At 46.8% G+C, this 18736-nt stretch overlaps 5 protein-coding genes across 5 annotated transcripts; 1 reads left to right on the top strand and 4 right to left on the bottom strand.

The window, feature by feature from the left end:
* Positions 1–34: 34 nt before the first annotated feature.
* On the bottom strand, positions 35–1377 carry Pmar_PMAR029113 (cyclin-dependent kinase, putative; the record flags this gene model as incomplete). Its single annotated transcript, XM_002764627.1, has 8 exons — positions 35–165; positions 207–315; positions 376–478; positions 531–643; positions 697–775; positions 820–923; positions 978–1090; positions 1137–1377. 8 exons carry the CDS (start codon positions 1375–1377, stop codon positions 35–37), a joined length of 993 nt encoding a protein of 330 aa, XP_002764673.1.
* Positions 1378–2371: 994 nt separating this feature from the next.
* On the bottom strand, positions 2372–5088 carry Pmar_PMAR029112 (conserved hypothetical protein; the record flags this gene model as incomplete). The annotated part of the gene is made up of 8 exons (XM_002764626.1): positions 2372–2422; positions 2458–3310; positions 3373–3444; positions 3492–3553; positions 3595–3695; positions 3740–3898; positions 3948–4932; positions 4990–5088. 8 exons carry the CDS (start codon positions 5086–5088, stop codon positions 2372–2374), a joined length of 2382 nt encoding a protein of 793 aa, XP_002764672.1.
* A 483-nt stretch (positions 5089–5571) lies between these two features.
* Positions 5572–7871, bottom strand: Pmar_PMAR029111 (hypothetical protein; the record flags this gene model as incomplete). Its single annotated transcript, XM_002764625.1, has 15 exons — positions 5572–5650; positions 5696–5896; positions 5940–6011; positions 6059–6121; positions 6165–6321; positions 6372–6474; positions 6522–6587; positions 6642–6779; positions 6826–6926; positions 6979–7050; positions 7100–7174; positions 7299–7367; positions 7423–7504; positions 7555–7688; positions 7737–7871. The coding sequence occupies 15 exons, from the start codon at positions 7869–7871 to the stop codon at positions 5580–5582; spliced, it is 1539 nt and encodes a 512-aa protein (XP_002764671.1). The 3' UTR covers positions 5572–5579.
* Positions 7872–9556: 1685 nt separating this feature from the next.
* Pmar_PMAR029110 (Nucleolin, putative) lies at positions 9557–12762 on the bottom strand. Its single transcript, XM_002764624.1, has 20 exons — positions 12612–12762; positions 12420–12565; positions 12241–12375; positions 12109–12192; positions 11996–12066; positions 11866–11947; positions 11699–11821; positions 11596–11659; positions 11347–11477; positions 11160–11300; positions 11019–11112; positions 10885–10970; positions 10729–10837; positions 10535–10677; positions 10409–10489; positions 10279–10360; positions 10140–10232; positions 9974–10083; positions 9853–9924; positions 9557–9811 (listed from the first exon to the last, which is right to left on the bottom strand). Exons 1-20 carry the CDS (start codon positions 12741–12743, stop codon positions 9637–9639), a joined length of 2154 nt encoding a protein of 717 aa, XP_002764670.1. The 5' UTR covers positions 12744–12762; the 3' UTR covers positions 9557–9636.
* Positions 12763–15741: 2979 nt separating this feature from the next.
* On the top strand, positions 15742–17401 carry Pmar_PMAR029109 (Mannose-1-phosphate guanyltransferase, putative; the record flags this gene model as incomplete). Its single annotated transcript, XM_002764623.1, has 10 exons — positions 15742–15889; positions 15942–16085; positions 16143–16303; positions 16350–16445; positions 16488–16607; positions 16658–16748; positions 16876–16932; positions 16978–17106; positions 17152–17250; positions 17303–17401. The coding sequence occupies exons 1-10, from the start codon at positions 15767–15769 to the stop codon at positions 17399–17401; spliced, it is 1119 nt and encodes a 372-aa protein (XP_002764669.1). The 5' UTR covers positions 15742–15766.
* Positions 17402–18736: the final 1335 nt, after the last annotated feature.

The raw sequence follows: 18736 nt of genomic DNA, 5'->3' as shown, positions 1-18736 counted from the left end.
CACTATCAAATTGAAAACCTGTGACAGCGTTAGTCTACAACAGCAGCTGGATTGTTAGACACACTCCTTTCTCCTTATCTGCTGCGAATATAGGTTTCTGCAACAGAAGTTCAGCCAGAATGGCTCCAACAGACCATATGTCAACCTCTGGTCCATAGGACGTACCTATCATAGGCTACATCGCGATTATTAAAGAGAGCTATTACTTCCAAGGAGGAGCTCTGGTGGCCGATACCACAAAGTAATGACCTTATTCGTGTATAGGGCTGGATGATGAGGAGGAGCTGCTGTCTCATGGTCCTTACTGGCGTCCGCCTAATCACAACTACTATATTCTTCCACCCATCCACTGTAGACATATTTGTATATAGTCACCTTCCGTTGCCGCTCCTCTACTCGAAGTACATCCTCCTCTTCTGGATCTGTCACCGATGTGCATTCTCGTGCTAAGCCGAAATCCGCAAGTTTCAATACGCCACTGAAATAACTCTGATTGACTTCCGCGATGCTCCCCTCGCGATCTCCATTACTTTCTATCCACCAGTAGATTAGCACACTTGATATCTCGATGGACTATGCCATTGAGATGGCAATAATCTAGAGCTCGAAGGGTCTGTATTATCATACACTTCACTTCTGGTATCTGAAGGCGCATTGCTGGTATACACTCGTAGAGCAGTACAGCAGAGCACTCACTGTAAGCATCCTTTTGCGCTCCTCTAGTATACCACTCAAGTCATGCTGTGCAAACTCCTCCACCATGTATAAACTTCCTCTGTGAAGAATGATGGATGATAAGCCCATTGAAGGGGTCCTTACCTATTCCGGTTATGTGCTGTCGCCGCACTGCTGCATAAGCCATATAATCGGACGATGTTGGGGCCATTGGCAAGCTGACTCAATATACGAATTTCTCTTACAACCTGACCAAAGATAACCGAGTGAATGACCCAGCCTAATGATGATGACGACCCTACCGATTTGGGCAGACCGTCTCTGCACACATCGCCCTCTCCAAGTCTTAGTTTCTTCAAAGCTACGAGAATACCCGTCTTCTTATGCCTAGCCTTGAACACTGCACCATAGGTACCTATGAATACACCATACATCATATATTGCCTTCGTCCAGCAATCACCTTGACCAACTTGTTCAAGCTTTTCGAATCCTGCAATGCCGTCCTTGCAAATCTCATCAGCGGTGTAGTTGGTAGTTGCTGCCTCTCTCAGACCGCTCTCATCATTCCGTTGTGGTCGAGCGGCGGTATTCCAATCTGCCCGGTTAGAGGAAGAAGACGATGATGATGGGCCGCCGAAGTCCTGGGTGTAATATGATGTACCAGGAGGGATCGGTGCTACTGTGGACGATCTCCCATACATTATAACTGTTGGGTAATAACTTGGCCTGAATGGCTAGATTTACCGACAAAAGGGTATTATTAGGATGATGCCTTCCTCCCCGATAAGTTGAACTGCAACGAGAAGCAGCCGGGGTTGTGGACGCAGAAAAGGCAAGATAGAACAGCCACTAGCACGAAAACGCGATGTACACAGTTCAGTAGCAGAGTTAGAGACGGCGCTACTCCAAGAGTCTGACGGGACAGCGGATTTTTATTCAGCAGCAGCACAAAGGAGTGCAGAAGAGAAGAGCTGTTGAGAACGTCTCCTCGGTTACCACAGTGAACCCATCTAAAGGAAGGGTAGCGGCGAGGGCGTCTTCTACAGTTAGGAAGGGGCTCGATGAGAAAAGGTATCAAGTGTGAACAAAGTGAGCAGCATGAGTGAACAGTCATCATCAAGCACGGCAGTAAATGATAGTACATCCGTGGCTTGATGATGATGATGTTCAGTTGCACTAGATACTATTATGGCACATAAGGAGAGACAGTATTGCCTCGTGTACGTTACTATGCACTATAAGATGATGATCGGATATCATCAGTCACAAGCACTCATATGGCGTCTTGCATACTGACGTCGGTCGGTCAGACGTCTGTATAAACCGCGCCAGCCACTACCACCAACTCCAGCATTATCATCAGCTTGAGTGATTACCTCACTCCTGTCTTCACCACCAACGATACTCTTTCGAGACTCAGACCTCTTTATAATCCGTCCTCTCGATCGTCGGGACTTACTCTTTACTCTCAAACTCGCCACTTCACGAGACAGTCTGGTAGCCATAACAAAGTGGAGTCGCATAGCTTCTTTGGGATTCTCATGTTCCAATCTGAGTACGCTATCCCTTGTTAATAGGAGTATTGTAGCGTAGGAGTCCGCTATCATAGTGTTGGAGTGGGGGAATACACCATAAAGAGCACTATCGCATAGGAATTCACCAGATCGCACTACTTTAATACGATGATTCTCTCGTCTAGTCCTCGGTATATCCATAGCTGGGCCTATTCTGGCCTGTGTAAGGGGACTAAAATCACCACCCATATGAGTATGTACTCTCACAGGGCCAGTGTACAAGCTGAGTTCCCCGGATATCAATAGATAAGCTCCTCTTGCTATCTGACCCTCTTCATAAACGACATCACCACGAGATACCTCTATATGCTGCATCTTGGTTGCGAGGGTATTTATGAGCTCATAACCGAATACTTTCCCAATTAGTTTCCGGCACAGATTGTTCATAATGGTCACTCTATCCTCCTCTGTCTCGTATACCATCTGTTGTTGTTGATGTTGATCGTACATATCATATGATAGATTGGCAAGATCCTCATAGCTATCAAGTGCTGGCAGATTAGCATAACTATTCAACCCAGCAGCAGCTGAAGACCCAAAGGTTTCCGATAAAAGGCGATTAGCTTCCTCATCTTCCTCCTCAGCACCAGCTGCATTAGATGATACTCGTGACGAAAGCCGCGAGATCGGACCAAGCCCCATACCAGACTCCAGCATCTCAAACTGCGACAGCTGAGTGACAATACATTTATCCTCTACATACTCTAAAGCAGTGTCCAAGTCGTCGAAAACTTTAGCTTTCTTCACGAACTCTCTAACCTGCTCCACCTGGCTATCTTTGGTCAAATTAGCAATGACAAAGCTACCACCACCACCATCGGTCATTGGCAATAGGCTGGGTATCTTATTCAGCGATACCAGAGCACTTGAATCAATGGAAGTTAGGGATTCGAAGTCTAACACTAAATAACGAGTGTTCTTAAAATCACTCGTGTAGCTAGTAAGAGCTTGGGAGAATCTGGCACCAGACCCGAAAAAGAGACTACTAGCTATGGTCTTAGCAACAACAATAGTCTTGTCTTGAAAGGAGTTGTCCAAAATGTTAATCTCCTCGATGGTCCTGAATATGAACCGAGTGGGATTATCAATGACAAGGCTTCATCCTTTACGAGATATACCTACCGTGCCTTGGTACTCCTAACATCAGTCTCGAAGGTAACTACTGGTGCTGAGGACACACGCAGGGTGAAGTAACTGAGAAATGACAACACTCACTACAGGACATGTGATGTTAGACTTACATGCAGCATAAAGCTAGACCAGCACAGATGGCCCATACGACTCCTTTGAATAGATATGCTACCTGAAACATGAATGGCCGAGTAACACTCGTGGGAACTTTACCGCAATCAGAGCCACGACAAACTTCTCGGAAGCATTTACAAGATGACGAGGTTCCCATAAACCATCAAGTAGATAACCGAAAGCTATATGATACAGCATACCTAAGATAGAGTGGAGCTGGATGGGAGGAGGGGAGGGGGGCTACCAGCAACCCAGGGCTTGGGAACAAACTGTAGCAAGTCTTGACCCACAAGAAGCCATAGGAAACATGTGAGGGCATAGAAGAAGCCGGACCAACGTGTGGTGCCTCCTCCAGCATCTTGATTGATACGAGTGTTAGAGTAGGATACATAGGATGCGGAACCTGGGGAGGATGATTCGATAAGGAGATGAATATGGTTGATGATTATGACCTCCTATGAGACCACACACGGAGTTGGATATAGCGGCTCGCTCAATCTCGGATTTCATATTCAATTCCACATGTGAAGTAGCTTCCAATGGAACCTGAGAGATGGGATGATCGACCCAGCATTGGGGCGTGGTACTCACAACTGCCCCTGCACTCATATCAACAAAGTAAACGACAAACATCGAGAATATGGCAACAGAGTATTCGGAGAACAGGTAGCCATAGTCGAATTTCAAAGGGTTACCATAGTCCTCGACCAGAGCACTCAAAGGTTGGTAAGGCAGGCTGCCGAATAGCCATCGTTCTTCTCGAGCATCCGCCAATGATAGATCCAATATACCACACACTAGTCCATACAATAGGAACAGTTCAATTATGAAAATACAAGGTAAGAGGAGAGGATTGGGAAACCATCTATTGCCAAACCTGTTCATAAGGCCACATACACAACCAGCTATAGACTGTAAAAGGAGGGTCTTATCCTGTATCATACTTACAAAGTCATCAAAGGTCTTGATGGTAAACCCTACAGCTGTGTCGTTGGACGACTTGCACATAGCCAGACCCACAGCAGTGAAGAAACCATATATGACGGGTTGAGGGAAGCCCGACTTGATAGTGTCTAGATAATCCCTTCCAATGAGGACAACGATAGACAGGAATAATCCGAAGGCCAGAGTAGTCGCACCAAATATCGTGAGTACTTCAGATACGGCTAGTTTAGCATTATTACCAGCAGCATCAACATAAGCTGCTGTTATGGTGGATAGAAAGGGTAGACCAACACTTGAAGGGGCTGCTATAAGCCCTTTGATTTTATGATTACAATGGAATAATTGACTCAGCATTGCTGATATCAATATAGAGTTCTGACATACACCTATCCATGGTGCTATTAAAGGGTCAGAAAAATATACTGATGCTAGAGATACAATACGAAAGACAATCACCAAGCCTGATATGATACCACCAGCAACAGGTTTCACCTAAAAGTTAAAGAATGGATATTAACGGCATTGAGTGTACTGCAGCAAAGATCTTACCATGCCTGAGAGGGTGATCTTCCTCTCCATGCCCGATGCATCGTGGTGAGGATGGTGTTCTATCATGGCATCGCCATCACCATTAGGGATAGGCTCCATCGAAACTAGTTTACTGGACAGGTTACGTTGTGAGACTAGTAGATTGGGAGCTGATGCTGTTCGAGGAACCTGAATACTCGCCGTTAACGGTTGCTGCTGAGAATGTCTCCTACCCCGCTATCGGTAGGTGGTCGATAAGCTGGTCGGAGAGGTAAGGTCGGTCGGGGGTAGCTCGTTGGCTCTGCAGTCGACACTACACTATTACCATCGTCAATACTCTCTTCTATTGATGAGATAAGGCTCCCTTCTGGAGCCAAGGAAGTAGCTCCCTGATTGGTATTATCGGTGGCGGGGGTATGGGAGGATAGTAGAGGGACGTCCATGTCTTGAGAGATGTGATGGGAGCACTCGAGAGCTTATCAAAGAAAAATGGGAAATGGACAGTACAGCAACTGCAGTATGATCCATACCGTATTGAGAGTATCTCTCTCCTACAACACTGGAAGACTTATTCGATCCTTTGCTCTCAAACGCTATATCATAAACACTGATCAGTATAAGTTGAGTTCCTCGTCTTCATCATCATCCTCTTCCATATTGAGTAGCGCATCCCATTCAGCATCTGGAGGACATACATATACAACAGTAATCCCATGTTATAGCCAACCTTCATCATCAACATCAGTTATAACAGGAGGCTCATCCTCCTCTAGAGCATCACGCCCTCCTCCTCCTCCACTCTGCTTTCCCAACTCGTCCTTCTCGGCCTCTCGAGACCCTTGATGTCCCTTCTTAGCAGCTGCACTACCGCTGGACGACTGCTGTTGTTCTTGCTGACGAGCTTTAGGTTGTTTGGGTGGGCGGAGGGCTAGTATGACATGCTGCTAGAAGGAATAGTATGGGTGTAGTACATATCGAGGGTAGATCGAGCATTTCCTTCATGCTGGATGATGTACCCGAATCGCATTCTTTGATAAAGGATACTGGGGAGTATTGCTATTATCAAAGGAGTGCATTACGATGGTATTACCTGCATCATAGTCCCTTTCAAGTTGCTTACCCTTATCCACGAGTGATAACACTTCTACCATACCTGTATAAGGACTGTACTTGTGATACACAACACCTTCGTATACCTTTGGTGGGACCATCCAGGTCTACCTTCCTATCAGGGGTATTCAAACACATAAAGGACAGAGTCTTCCTCATGCTCTTCTTCCCTGTCCTCTTCCCTTTCGACTCGCTCTCGCCACTATCCTCATTAGATGGTACTATGGCAGGATCTATCTTAAGCTGAATGAGGAATGACTATCGAAGGTGATGATGACGTCGGGGAATCTCACTCTATATTTGGATGTATCCAAAGCCACGACCCGCAATCCCCTATGGGACATCATTGCCTCTCTAACAACCTTCCTCACTTGATCAGGGAACTTAGTGCGGTATCTACACCAGATGATGCTGGAGAGCCTGTCGTTGTTGTAGAATAGTACCCAATAAGAAGGCATTTCTGACGGCTAAGGCACATCCCATCCAATTGCTTAGCATTCTTAGCGAACCTACCCCAAACAGAGGCATGGTCGGGAATACTAGAGGCTGTTGATGTTGCTTACCGGACTATGGGTTTGGTACGAACCTTCACGAACTCCACAACAGTCTGTGAATTCGCCATAGAGTTGGAGTTTAGTTGGACAGGACGGTCACCATTCGCTACCACAAAGGCTGGCATCAGGTTATTTGAAAACTTGTATCTGATAGTTTCGATATGGGATGAAGGATGCGAAACCGAAGAGATACTTTTGATAAATGCTCTTGCCAGAGTCAGGCAAAGGCTGATGGCAATCCATAGTGTAGGTAGAGGCTATCCCTCGTAGATCCCTATCTGCATCTTTTAGCACCTACTACCAACACGCTCACAAGAAAGCTTCTACTAGGATGCTGGTGTATTACCTGGGGAACCTTATTCACCTTCATGGATTTATCAAAACAGTACACTAGAGCGGGATCTCCTGATAGTAATACCTACACTTGAGGTGAATCATTCGAGTGGTAGAAGTTAGAACCACTCTACCTTCCTCAGGGCAGGCGCGTCCTCAATATCAATATTCTTGAACCCAGCAGCTAAGAAGTCGTATATCGTGAGTATCTAACGGGTACTTAGATGGCCACGTCCCATGCTGGGAATATGACGACAAATATTTTTTGACATGAAAACACGGTAATGACAGAGTTTACAGTATTCTTAGCTTAATGGAGGAACAAGGTATTACCGTAGAGAAGGCACCAGCACTGAAAAGGGACAGGAAGAGTAAACCGATAGAAACCTTCTTCCAGGTAAACTGAGTGGGCACCATGAATAGTAGGAGTATCGGCAGCAGCCGCCACTACACCTACACCTTCAGAGTCCCTAGACCGTTTGGCTGCTGCCTTCTGGGCTGCTGCTACCGCTCTCTCCTGGGACTTGCTCTTACTACCTCTGGATGAACAGTACTATGAATACTGGATATCCAATGATGATTGCCCTACGATGGGGTATTATTAGCATAGTATACTCCTCCTCCTCTCCCTCCACCCTCCTCTTCGTGGTGTTGTCTACGGTGGCGAGGTACCTGTTCTCCTCTGGCCGACGACTCACTCTTGAAGGACTCGAAAAGGGCTCTCTGCAAATGATGATGGAGGTGGTGGTGACACGCAACTGCTGCTAGTACCTTATCATCCCCCACACCATATCTATCAGCATCATCATCACCAAAGAGGTTCGCGAGATCTTCCTTCCGAGTAGGCTTACTACCATCATCATCCGCCCTGTCACCATGCCCTTTCCGGGAGCGAGGCGGAGCCATTGATATATAGAGTGAACTAGAAGGCAGGGGTAACATGAGTCACCCTTAGTTGACTACTAAAGGATGAGGTGTAAGGGTTGAGAGGCTCCAAAAGGCGGTTTTCCATCCACTCCGAAAAGCCGCTGATGCACTCCTCAATCGATAGGACATCAGCACCAAGATGGCGGCACCATCGTCCAAGGATGAGGTTGAGGCGGAAGACTGATCTTGAACAGCAGAAATTCGCCTCACAATAGGGCATACTGTCAATTGGTGTCTATGATGATGAGCACTATACTCCAGGAGAAGGATCAGCCATCCCGTAATTGGCTTGATACCTGCGGTATCCAACCTCACAATGTCTATAGTCACCACCATTCCTCGAAGGCAGGCATTTACCAGTCGTAGCGGATCCTTGACATGAGGTAGTACGGGACTTAGCCCTAGTTGGGTAGTATCCCTGGTATAGCCTTTGGGACCCTCGAGTGCTACAAGAGAGAAATGGTGATTAGAGTGATTACCTGGTAAGTGAGACTATTGAACAGTCCAAGTACCATCACCTATCTCATCTATCACTTGCCAACTTGCACATTGGCACCCGATTTTAATATAGTACTTCCCCTTCTATACACTACTAACGCGGAACAACTTAGTATAGAGCACAACACTAGGACCATGTACAGCGGCGTCAGCATGAGCAGTACCAGAGTGATGGTGAATAAACATTCTCAAGGGTCGTAAGTCGGGTACCGCTACTGTCGTCCCTAGCCAACCTTGCGCTGGCTTAATGACAGTAGAGTCTCTTCGGCCTTCTTACGACGGGCCTATGGAGGGATTGTATGCTGGCGCACCCAATAGGTATTACCTTCTCCTCCTGGAGCTCACTTTGAATCGGGATCAAGGCACGCTTTATCTCCTCTTGAACTAGCCTCTCAACATCTGCTGAGGTCATAGATAAACAGGAGGATGGGCTCAGTGTCTTGGAAGCTCTCTGTCTGCTCACACTGTTACCCATAGATGATAGTGAATAACATGATGGTGGTGGATGAGATGGAGGATGCTGACTTAAACTGGCCGTGGTTGCACTAGGATGCTCATCACAACGGCAACCTGAGGTAGATCAGTTGTATACTTGTGAGAGTACCAAGTCCCTACTCGAGCATAGATCAATAGATCTATTAGTATTGCTACTGATACTGGGGGCATAGCTGCTATTACGAGCAGACGATGAGTAGTAAGAGGAAGGTGATGGTATACCGTATGAAGGGTCTGCGGTAAAACGGGAGGAAGATGTGGTCCGTTGAAGGGTACCTTCACGATCGATTATCCCGATGGAGCCGACACGCATCAATAGTCATACACAATGAGATACTTACCATTCTTCAACGTATTATTGCTCAACTCCGTTGCTATAGATCTCACTGAGGTCCCTCGTCGCCTACGATTGGCTGTGGCCTACTATACATGAATAAGCTCACACTCCCAATTCATCACCCTCACCCCATTCCTCCCCTTTACAGCTGATAGTGCAGCCGCTATCCTAGAGGCTGCTGCTGATGATCGCTTTGAACAGCCTCTCTCCCATTCAATACGTTCTTGCCAGAAGTGATGGTCATTATAAGGACGCCTCATGCTTAAACTACTGAGACCCGGGGCATCTCCAATTTAACAATCTATTTTATAGGTAAAATGAAACGGTATAACAGTACGATATACTCCGAACGAGGGTGAAGGATACAGTGGGGACGGTATGGTAAGGGGAGTAGTAGATACATGATGATCTGCTTTAATGGTGTCGTCCTGGAGACCTCTCCTCTGTCCTCCTTCTCCTACTCCTCTCGTTGGTTAGTGTAGCAGGAGAAGGAAGTGGACGAGGAGTGGTATCCTTTATGTATGGAGTACCATAGTAGTAGTCTGAGTCCGAGCAGTAAGGGTGGTCTTCATCATGGGCCTCCAAAAACCTGGTAAACTTAATGACAAGCATCCTACAGGATGGACTCACTCTTCAGGTACAGTCCATGATACATTAGTATCCCGCTCAATCGACGGGCTCCTATCTGAGCCGGTAGTGGACCTGAACACTCGAGCCGACATCAGTTGACCATGACACTGGTGTAACCTACCCATATCGTCGCTCCTGCCTATTGGCACTCTTGTTGAGGGGCGCGTAAGCATTGTCACCCTCAAATGGAGGTGGGGGAGGTGGTGGTGGTTGGCCACCAGCTGCGTACATCTGATCAGATGATGATCATTATGATTGCCCGACACCGAGGCAATGAACACTAATACACTGGCCACTGATGGATCGAACTCCCCTCCCTGCTGTTGGCCATAACCACCTCCCAATAACTGTGGTTGCTGCCCTACCATATTAGGCCTAGCCTGAACATTGAAGAGGTACTTGGATGCACATAACTCTTGCTACTACTCCTGCAGCAGGAGGAGGGGGAGTTCTTCTCGGCTCCAACAGTTTAGCAAAATCAGCCCGTATCGAGGAATTAGCTATTCGTCTGGAAGATCCATAGTGAGTAGGGAGGAGAGCACATAAGCCGGTGTACATGTTAGGAATCTCATCCACAGCTCTCTCTGCCGTATGATTGTCTTCAAATGTAACATAACCATAAGCTAGAGCTCCATTCCTGGTACCATACATGGTATAACTTCATTCTCATTACTACTACTACCTATCTCTATGTAGTTTCATGGCTACTACTGTACCGAATGCCTCCTGTAAAGCATCCCTAATAGCATCCTCAGACATACCATCATGTAGGTTACCAATGTATATACGTGGGGTTGCTCCACGTAGATACTCGTTCTTCTTGACCTAAGAAGCATCAATAAAACACCTCCAGCATCTACCCGATACTATCACTACTTGCATATGCTTATCCTGAGCCCAGTCTAGTCTCACCCTATTGCGACCTATTATCTTGTCACCAGCAAACTCAGCAACAACCTTTTCAGCATCATCATCTCCCGCAAACCTGTAGGAGGAGTATATCCCCACCACATACCCTACTACTACTAATACCTAATATGGGCATAACACATCTGCTTGTATGACCCTCTACGTAAGGCAACCTGCTCGATGCTGATACTCGGGTCACGCTCGAAGAACTAAGACGAGCAGCTTGATAATGAGGTAGTTATAATAGACAATACTACCTGCCGTATATCCTGCTCAGTGACTTCAACAGGTAGATTGCCCACGAATAGAGTATGCACTATATCAGGCTTCTTATCCATCGATGGCTTATACCTGTTATGACTACCTACCTATAGTCTACTTATGAGTATTATGATTACGGATGATGGAGATATTCCATATCCTCGACATAGTCTACTTTGGTCTTCAATCCGACATGCTCAGATTTATCCCCAGCAATATCCAAGACCTCACCATTGAGTATCTTCACTGCGGCATCAGCAGATTCCTCATCCCGATATCTAACACGCAAGTTGCCACAGGAGTGGAATTGATTAGGCATATTACTTCACGTATGCAAAGCCTTTCAATGCTACAAGCTTCATACCTTCTACCTCACCGTAACGAGACATGATATCATAGAACTCATCATCAGAGATAGCATTAGGTAGAGACCCAACCCATACCCGTAGACGACCCTGATAGCGACAATGAGTAACTGCGTGGTGGACATGTGTTCTGCAACACCCTCTATTTTCCCTCTCGGCTCGAAATCCCGACTAGCGGTATGATGATGGGGAAGAAGAGGTCTACTACCTCCTTTACCCCGACCTGAGCACAGTAGTGGGATATAAGCCAGGGAGTAGCGATAGTGATAACCCTAATACCCCATGATGACCTGCCCCCGCTTTCTCTCCACCTGCTCTTGCCAGTTGCATACCACTCCTCACCATCATCGTCATTAGGATCCTCACGACCCCGTGAACGGTGATAACGATGACTATGAGCAGTGCTGGCGTCCAAGTCGTCTCTCCGACCATCACTGAAAAGGCTTCATTAGGCCATATACAACAGCGACACTACTACCGGCTCCGGGCTCGTCTAGGAGACTCAGCAGCATCGCGATCATCATACCATCGAGAACCCTCTCTACTAGGATGACGAGATCCTGAACGTGAATATAGTTCATACGATACGAGGAGGTAGAAGGGCATACGATCTCTCTGCCTCCGACCCCTACGGCTCTCTTCCTCAATACGTTGACCATCACCATGGCTACCACGATGACTGATATCGAGCAATGATAGACTAGCTTCATGCTTAACCTACTCTATATGAGCTTCGTAGCTAGCATGAATACCCCCACTATGCTTTGGCCGTTTATCACCTTCCCTGTCTCCCTTATCATCTCCACTAGAGATGGAATCTTCATATTCTAATCCCATAGACTACGGCCATTACCTTCCTTGCTTATACCAAGACTGGCCATCCCTCGGACCCTCCTCCTCTCGGTCCCTATCTTCCTCCTGACTATCCTTCAAAACAGCCCGACGTGGTCGGATGTGGCGTCGGCTATCACCACTACCATCATCGTATCTATTCCCAGCATAGCCCTAATGCCCCTATAATAGGAATACTACTCCTCATTGCTTATGGCCTCACGTGAGGATGATGATGATGTGCGCCTTTTCCTGTCCTGCCCGAGTAGAGATGGAGTAGCAGCAGGTGTAAGAGTAACTCCTATCCGACTATCACCAGACTGGTGTCGGCGTGATCGTGTGGATGTCTGATAGTAGCCATCACCCTATCTCCTATGATCCTCCCTTCCCTACATGTTGGTCCTCATCTTTATCTTCCTCCCTAGATCGCTTACTAGTAGGGCTTCGACTGCTACCTTCCTCGGATGTCCGACCACTCAGCCTTACCGCCCTCCTATTAGACTGTTGATCCCTAGGCGGGGCCATATTACAGGCGAATATGTCTAAGAATGTTGGTGGTAAGAGCCCACCACGACCGGCAATGATCGTCGTCGTCGTTCTTAGCACTAACCTTGACAACTTGCTCTCTTACCAAACCTTCACGTGTGAATCCATGTTGTTGTTGTTGTTGTTGTTGTTGTTGTTGTTGTTGTTGTTGTTGTTGTTGTTGTTGTTGTTGTTGTTGCTATGTTGAGTACCTCATACCTCCTCTAGGGAGTCGGTAACGTGTGATGTAATGCTATAGGAAGGTAACATATGGACTCCTTGAACTTGACTAACTGCCGCCAAGAGATGCATGAACTCCTTCCTGCCCTCGCCGACAAGGAACTCTACTCTATTGATGTTGACTTATCCAATCCATCATGGTATCGGAAGAACTGAAGATAATGCTCAATGCGGCGGCCAAGGCGTCTATGTCGGATGATCGGCTAAGGGACGACATAGAAGACCTCAAGTGGGGATCCTGTGAGGTATTAATACTGGTTATTAATTGTAGGGCTCGGGCTTTACGGTCTAGCTGGGAGTATGATGAACGAGGGTCGGATAGGAAGTAGTATTATGGGTATTCATGGTAACGAATAGAGTTAGGACTGTAGGCCTACTACTTCCCTCAAGGCGAACCCAAATGGCTACAGCGCCTTATCATCATACTACGAGTACAGGCTGCCAGTCGGTGAGGCAGAGTAGTAGACCACTACCACCATATTCTATGTATATATAATGTCTAGGTGTCTGACCGTACCACACCTTCGTCATATGCTGGGCCTACCTATTAGAGAGGCCCCATCACTACTCTCCGAAGTGAAAGAGGATCACAGGGGGAAAGGATTACTAACACACCCATCAGTATCATCGTCATCCTCATCATCAAGATCTACCATATTGCCAACGATCAGTAGGGAATGTCATCATTAAGACAGTGTCTTTTCTCCAGCAGATGACTTTAAACTTGACAGAAGGATGCCACAGAGGAGGCAACCCCCCACAGATGTGATACTAGCTCTTCTTCATCATCAGACTACCTGTCGTAGGCGGAACTGATGACTAGGGCACTCTTAGACTTGGGATTGAGGGATGTCGAATGCAGTTGGGATGGTATTACTAGACTATCCCCAATCCCTGTAATAATAATGTAACCAGTACATAGTACGGGCAGCAGGCTTAGGTCGCTGAACGGTCCATGTCAGTGGATCAGCAGAGGGAAAGCCGGGCCAGGCTCAGCGGTATCGAAGAGGTCTATCCGAAGTAATGACTGGAATCCTTGTAGTACAGGAGGGTTCTAGCCATCACAGGATGTCCATATCTCGAGTATGGCGTCGTAGTATGGAGGGCATCGGGAGGCCTGTACCTAGGACTAGTGAGGTGTTATGCTGGTGAGCTCGTCTACCTAATCTGATGGCTAGGCGGCTGCCTCTACCCGACTACCTCTGATCATGAATCCTCACCCCCATCTCATGAATCCACGAGGAGGGTGAGTAGTAATCTCCAGGAGTGTACAAGGTATACTCGGTATAGGCTCTTGGTAGCGGTGAGGGAAGTGGATCAGTATCAACAGCAGTTCCTCAGCATCCATCGAGGCCGTCCTCTGCCGCCTCCTCCTCCGTGATCCGTCGTAATAATGCTATGGTAAGGAGCTTCATCACAATGTGTGCTGTACACAGTGGAATGCAACCTATAAGTTCCGCCTAGTACTATAAACCTCAGGGAACACTCCGGCCTGCAAGCGCGCCTAGTGAGGGGATAGGACCGACACGGCGGTCTGGTGCTGATCATGGTACACCCAGCGGATCGCCAGCATCGTTGACTGGGGATAGGGCAACGTAGGAAGCTATGAGAATTGCAGTCTTGATTATGCATTCCCAGATCTGGTCGTGTCGAGAGGGTAGACTTGACTGATGGGGAAGGTTATAAGGTGGCTGGGGGAATGAGGGATGTAGGGAATATATTATGGTATAGTATAGACGTTATGAAGTATGCTCCTCCTAGTTTTGGATAAGCCACAAAGCCCTTCTGATGGCATCTGCTTAGGATCCTAGTGCCCCTCGACCTGACAGGAAGCCTACCAGTCGTTCTCATAACGATGGGCAAAAAATGGTATCCGACATCCTCAGGAAAGCTATGATATTGAAGAAGTCACAGGATTGGGATGGGTACGCTCTGTAATGGATTGCTGCCTATGAAGCTCATAGGTATCCTCCTACTGTCCACCATACTGTATATGATATAATAGAGGACACCATCCGCTACCATACATTGTATTGGCTCTCTATTGTAGAGCATACGTAAATGCTGTTAGTGCAGGGCGACTGCATCATGTCGACGGCTTACCCCAGCATGTCATGAGGCTATGTACTTATTGCATCGAGAGCTACCTCACTTAGCTCATCGTCTGGAGGCTAGCGGGCTCTGTACCGCTACTGGAAGAAGGTGCATTACCCCAACCCTTTGCCTATACCCTCGTTATTATTTTTAGCGTACGAAAGGACAGTGAGCCCACCTCTGGTAGAAGCCTCCAGCATTCCCTTGATGATATAAATGCTTTAGTGGGCATATTACGGGGTATTCCCGAAGCTGGTAGGACTGGGTCCTCATTGACTGTGAAGATCCCCGTCATCATAGGCCATCTTAACGGATCTGGCCAACCTCATGGGGAGCACCATCCACGCAATCTCGACATGCTGGAGTATAAGATTGAGCTCATGCGGCAGATGTTGAAGCAGGGCAGCCATCACAGGAGGAGAAGAAGACGTCGCTGAGTACGCATCCTTCCACAACCAATCTCACCATGTACCAAGGTCATTTTATGCATGTAAGCTTGCCAACTCGACTCGCACTCGAAATAGTCGTATCTTACCATTCATAGTATCGTGTTATAGTGGTATTACAGCATTCCAGAGTGGCTATCATCATCATCATCATCATCATCATCATCATCATCATCCTCATCAGTTTTTGGTGTCACCCCCTTGCCTTTCCCTACCGTCAGCACTACTCCACCTGGTGTTGTTATGAAATGTTTAATCCTAGTTGGTGGTTACGGTACTAGACTGCGTCCTCTAACGCTAACTAGCCCCAAGTCATTGGTCCCTTTCTGTAACCTACCCATTGTAGAGCATCAGATTGCTGCAGCGGTAGTAGTAGCGTGATTATACGAGGTATACAGCTATCTGCTGCCCTCTTCAGGTAGAGTGTGGGGTGGATCATGTCGTCCTTGCTGTGGGCTTCCAACCTGAACATATGCAACATGCCCTTAAGGAGATGGAGGCCAAGTATGATGTGAAGATAACATGCAGCATCGAGACAGAGCCACTAGGCACTGCTGGACCGGTACGACTACTACTATTAGTATATGGGCTTATGGTCATCATCATCCCTTGTTATCAGTTGTATCTAGCACGTGATATCCTCCTATCTGATGATGAACCTGTTTTCGTGTTTAATTCGGATGTCATATGTGACTTCCCTTTGAAGGATCTCTTGAGGTTCCATAAGAACCACGGTAGAGAGGGTACCATTGTAGTGACTAAAGTCGAGGATCCATCCAGGTGGGTATAGTATTGTGTGTACCTCAATTATTAACCTATTTTGTAGGTTCGGTGTGGTAGTATACGATGACCAGACTGGTAAGATCGATCGTTTTGTTGAGAAGCCTAAGGAGTTCGTAGGAGACAGGATAAATGCTGGACTGTAGCGACCACACCCTCTACCATATCATCACATCCCTATTAGATATATCCTATCAAATTCGGTTATAGAACAGAGGGTCCATCCTCGGTTCATGATGATCGAGACTGATGTGTTCCCTCAAATGGCAGTCGATGGTCAGCTCTATTGCTTCCAACTGGAAGGGTCGGTACCCACCCTGCTCCATCATGTTAACTTCTTGAAATCATTTGTAGATATTGGGCTGATATAGGCCAACCTAAGGATTATCTCAAAGGAATGAGTATGCATTTGAATTTCCTATCCCAGAAGAATGACGAGAACAAGGTAGTAGTAGTAGTAAAGAATTAATATCATCCATGTTGAAACACATTGAAACCTATGCTGGTTACTCTGGGGTGGGATATTCCGAGTTTAATTACTACTGAATATGTTGCCAGTAGTGTTATCTTAGGCTAAGCCACATGAGAAGTTAGTACGGTGTATCCCAGGCGTGGAGATAGTGGGCAACGTAAGTTATCGTTGCGCTCAGTCCGTGGTGGTATCATATTATCAGGTATTGATAGATCCCACAGCTAAGATAGGAGAGGGTTCCAAGTTAGGTCCTGATGTGACCATAGGCCCAGGTGTTATCATCGGTCGAGGATGCCGTGTGAAGGATAGTGCTGTCATGGACAATGCAGTGGTAATTATTCACTACCATGCATACTCTCCTTATTGCTATTCTTAGGTATCTGACTATGCCACTGTCTCTGGCTCCATTATTGGGTGGAAATCACGAGTTGGTAGTTGGACTCGAGTAGATCCTATGACGGTTGCTGCTGAAAGCGTGAGTCCCGAATTCAATTCCCACAACCATCCTCATCTGGCTTGTTGGTTAGGTGGATATCAAACCTGAATTGTACATTAATGGAGCATTCCTCCTACCATTCAAGGCCATTAAGGATTCAGTTCCCATCAATGGTCAAGTAATCATGTGATGCGACCCTCACGATAATAGCCCTCTCTACCTGTATCATCTACCTAAGAGCCAGGCAAGGCGCCATCACACTGTGTCCACTCCCGAGTACTGTAAGCTTTATTGCTTCGACAGCTCGTGTTTTGTGGTGAACATTAATGTACTGACCACTTGCCGGTTGTGTTGGGCTCAAGGCCTCCTATCCACTCTAGTAATCGAACATTAGTTTGTTTTGGTACGTAGTACGTACCAAACCAAACTAGCGTAAAAGTACTACGTGTACGCAGAAATTGTGTCGTGATGTCCTAGCTATGTCCCTTTCCACAGTTGAGTAGTTTTTCTCCATTTTCACGTTCACCTTTGTTTTCTTATTCGGCGTTTATGAAGGCTATCCTGTCGCTCTGTCTGGTGGTTGGTGTATTGGCAGATAATTCAACGACATTATCATCGTCAGGATCGCCTCTTAGTGCAGCACCTAGGATGGGTGCTGCTGTAATGGACGTGCCCACAACTTTAATACCAATCACTACAACACCTCCTCCCCCTGCTCCGACGACAGTGCCAGCGACTGAGTTGTTTTGTCCGGCTGGCTGGTGCCATGATACAATGTGGTTCCCTGGTAGTCCGTGCATTACACCTGACCCTACTGTGCTAGGTCCTTGCTGGGATTCGTATTGTAAAGCTAATGTTGCTTTCCCAACTGTGGTCCCCACTGGTGGCATTATCATTGATCCCGGTCAGGATAAGGGCTCTTATTGCAAGTCTTGGCAAATCCCCGCTGGACGTGTATGCTATGGCAATGATACTGTTACATGCGAGTGTGACTCTTTCAAATCAACATCTCCTGTTACTGCTATTCCTGGTTACCAGCCTAGTGGATGGTTGCCAGCTGTGAACTGTTCATATCCTCAACCTACTACAACAACTATCGCGCCATCTTGGAATCCTTATGATCCGGATAACGACAATGGTCAAGGAACTTCCCCAGGTGTCCCGCCGCAGCCTTCCAGTTTTGCTTCTCACCTCGTGGATGGTAGCTCTCTCGTAATCACACTGTTGTCTTCTCTTTCTATTCTTGCCGTTGTTCTGTATTGAACGTCTATTTGTTGAAAAGCTTTCCAGGTTGCTCTCGTTACTGTGGTGATATTTATTAAATATTACCTAGTACTATTAGGTGAATCGACATGAGAGTTTTCAGCCCTTGCTCTGTACTCCCTAACTAAAGAGGATATCAGGGTTGCTACTATGTATGATGGGTATCCGTGAATGAGCGTTGAAGCGGTTTGTTTGGTGTGTATAATCATTCTATATTCTGTCGTTGCTGCTGTTGGTGGAAGTTATTACGAGGTTCTATCAT

Source organism: Perkinsus marinus (assembly GCF_000006405.1).
Source record: "Perkinsus marinus ATCC 50983 genomic scaffold scf_1104296976606, whole genome shotgun sequence".
NCBI classification, from domain to species: Eukaryota; Perkinsozoa; order Perkinsida; family Perkinsidae; genus Perkinsus; species Perkinsus marinus.
Note: the sequence above shows the minus strand (reverse complement) of the source record. Positions and strands in the feature narration are given on the sequence as shown.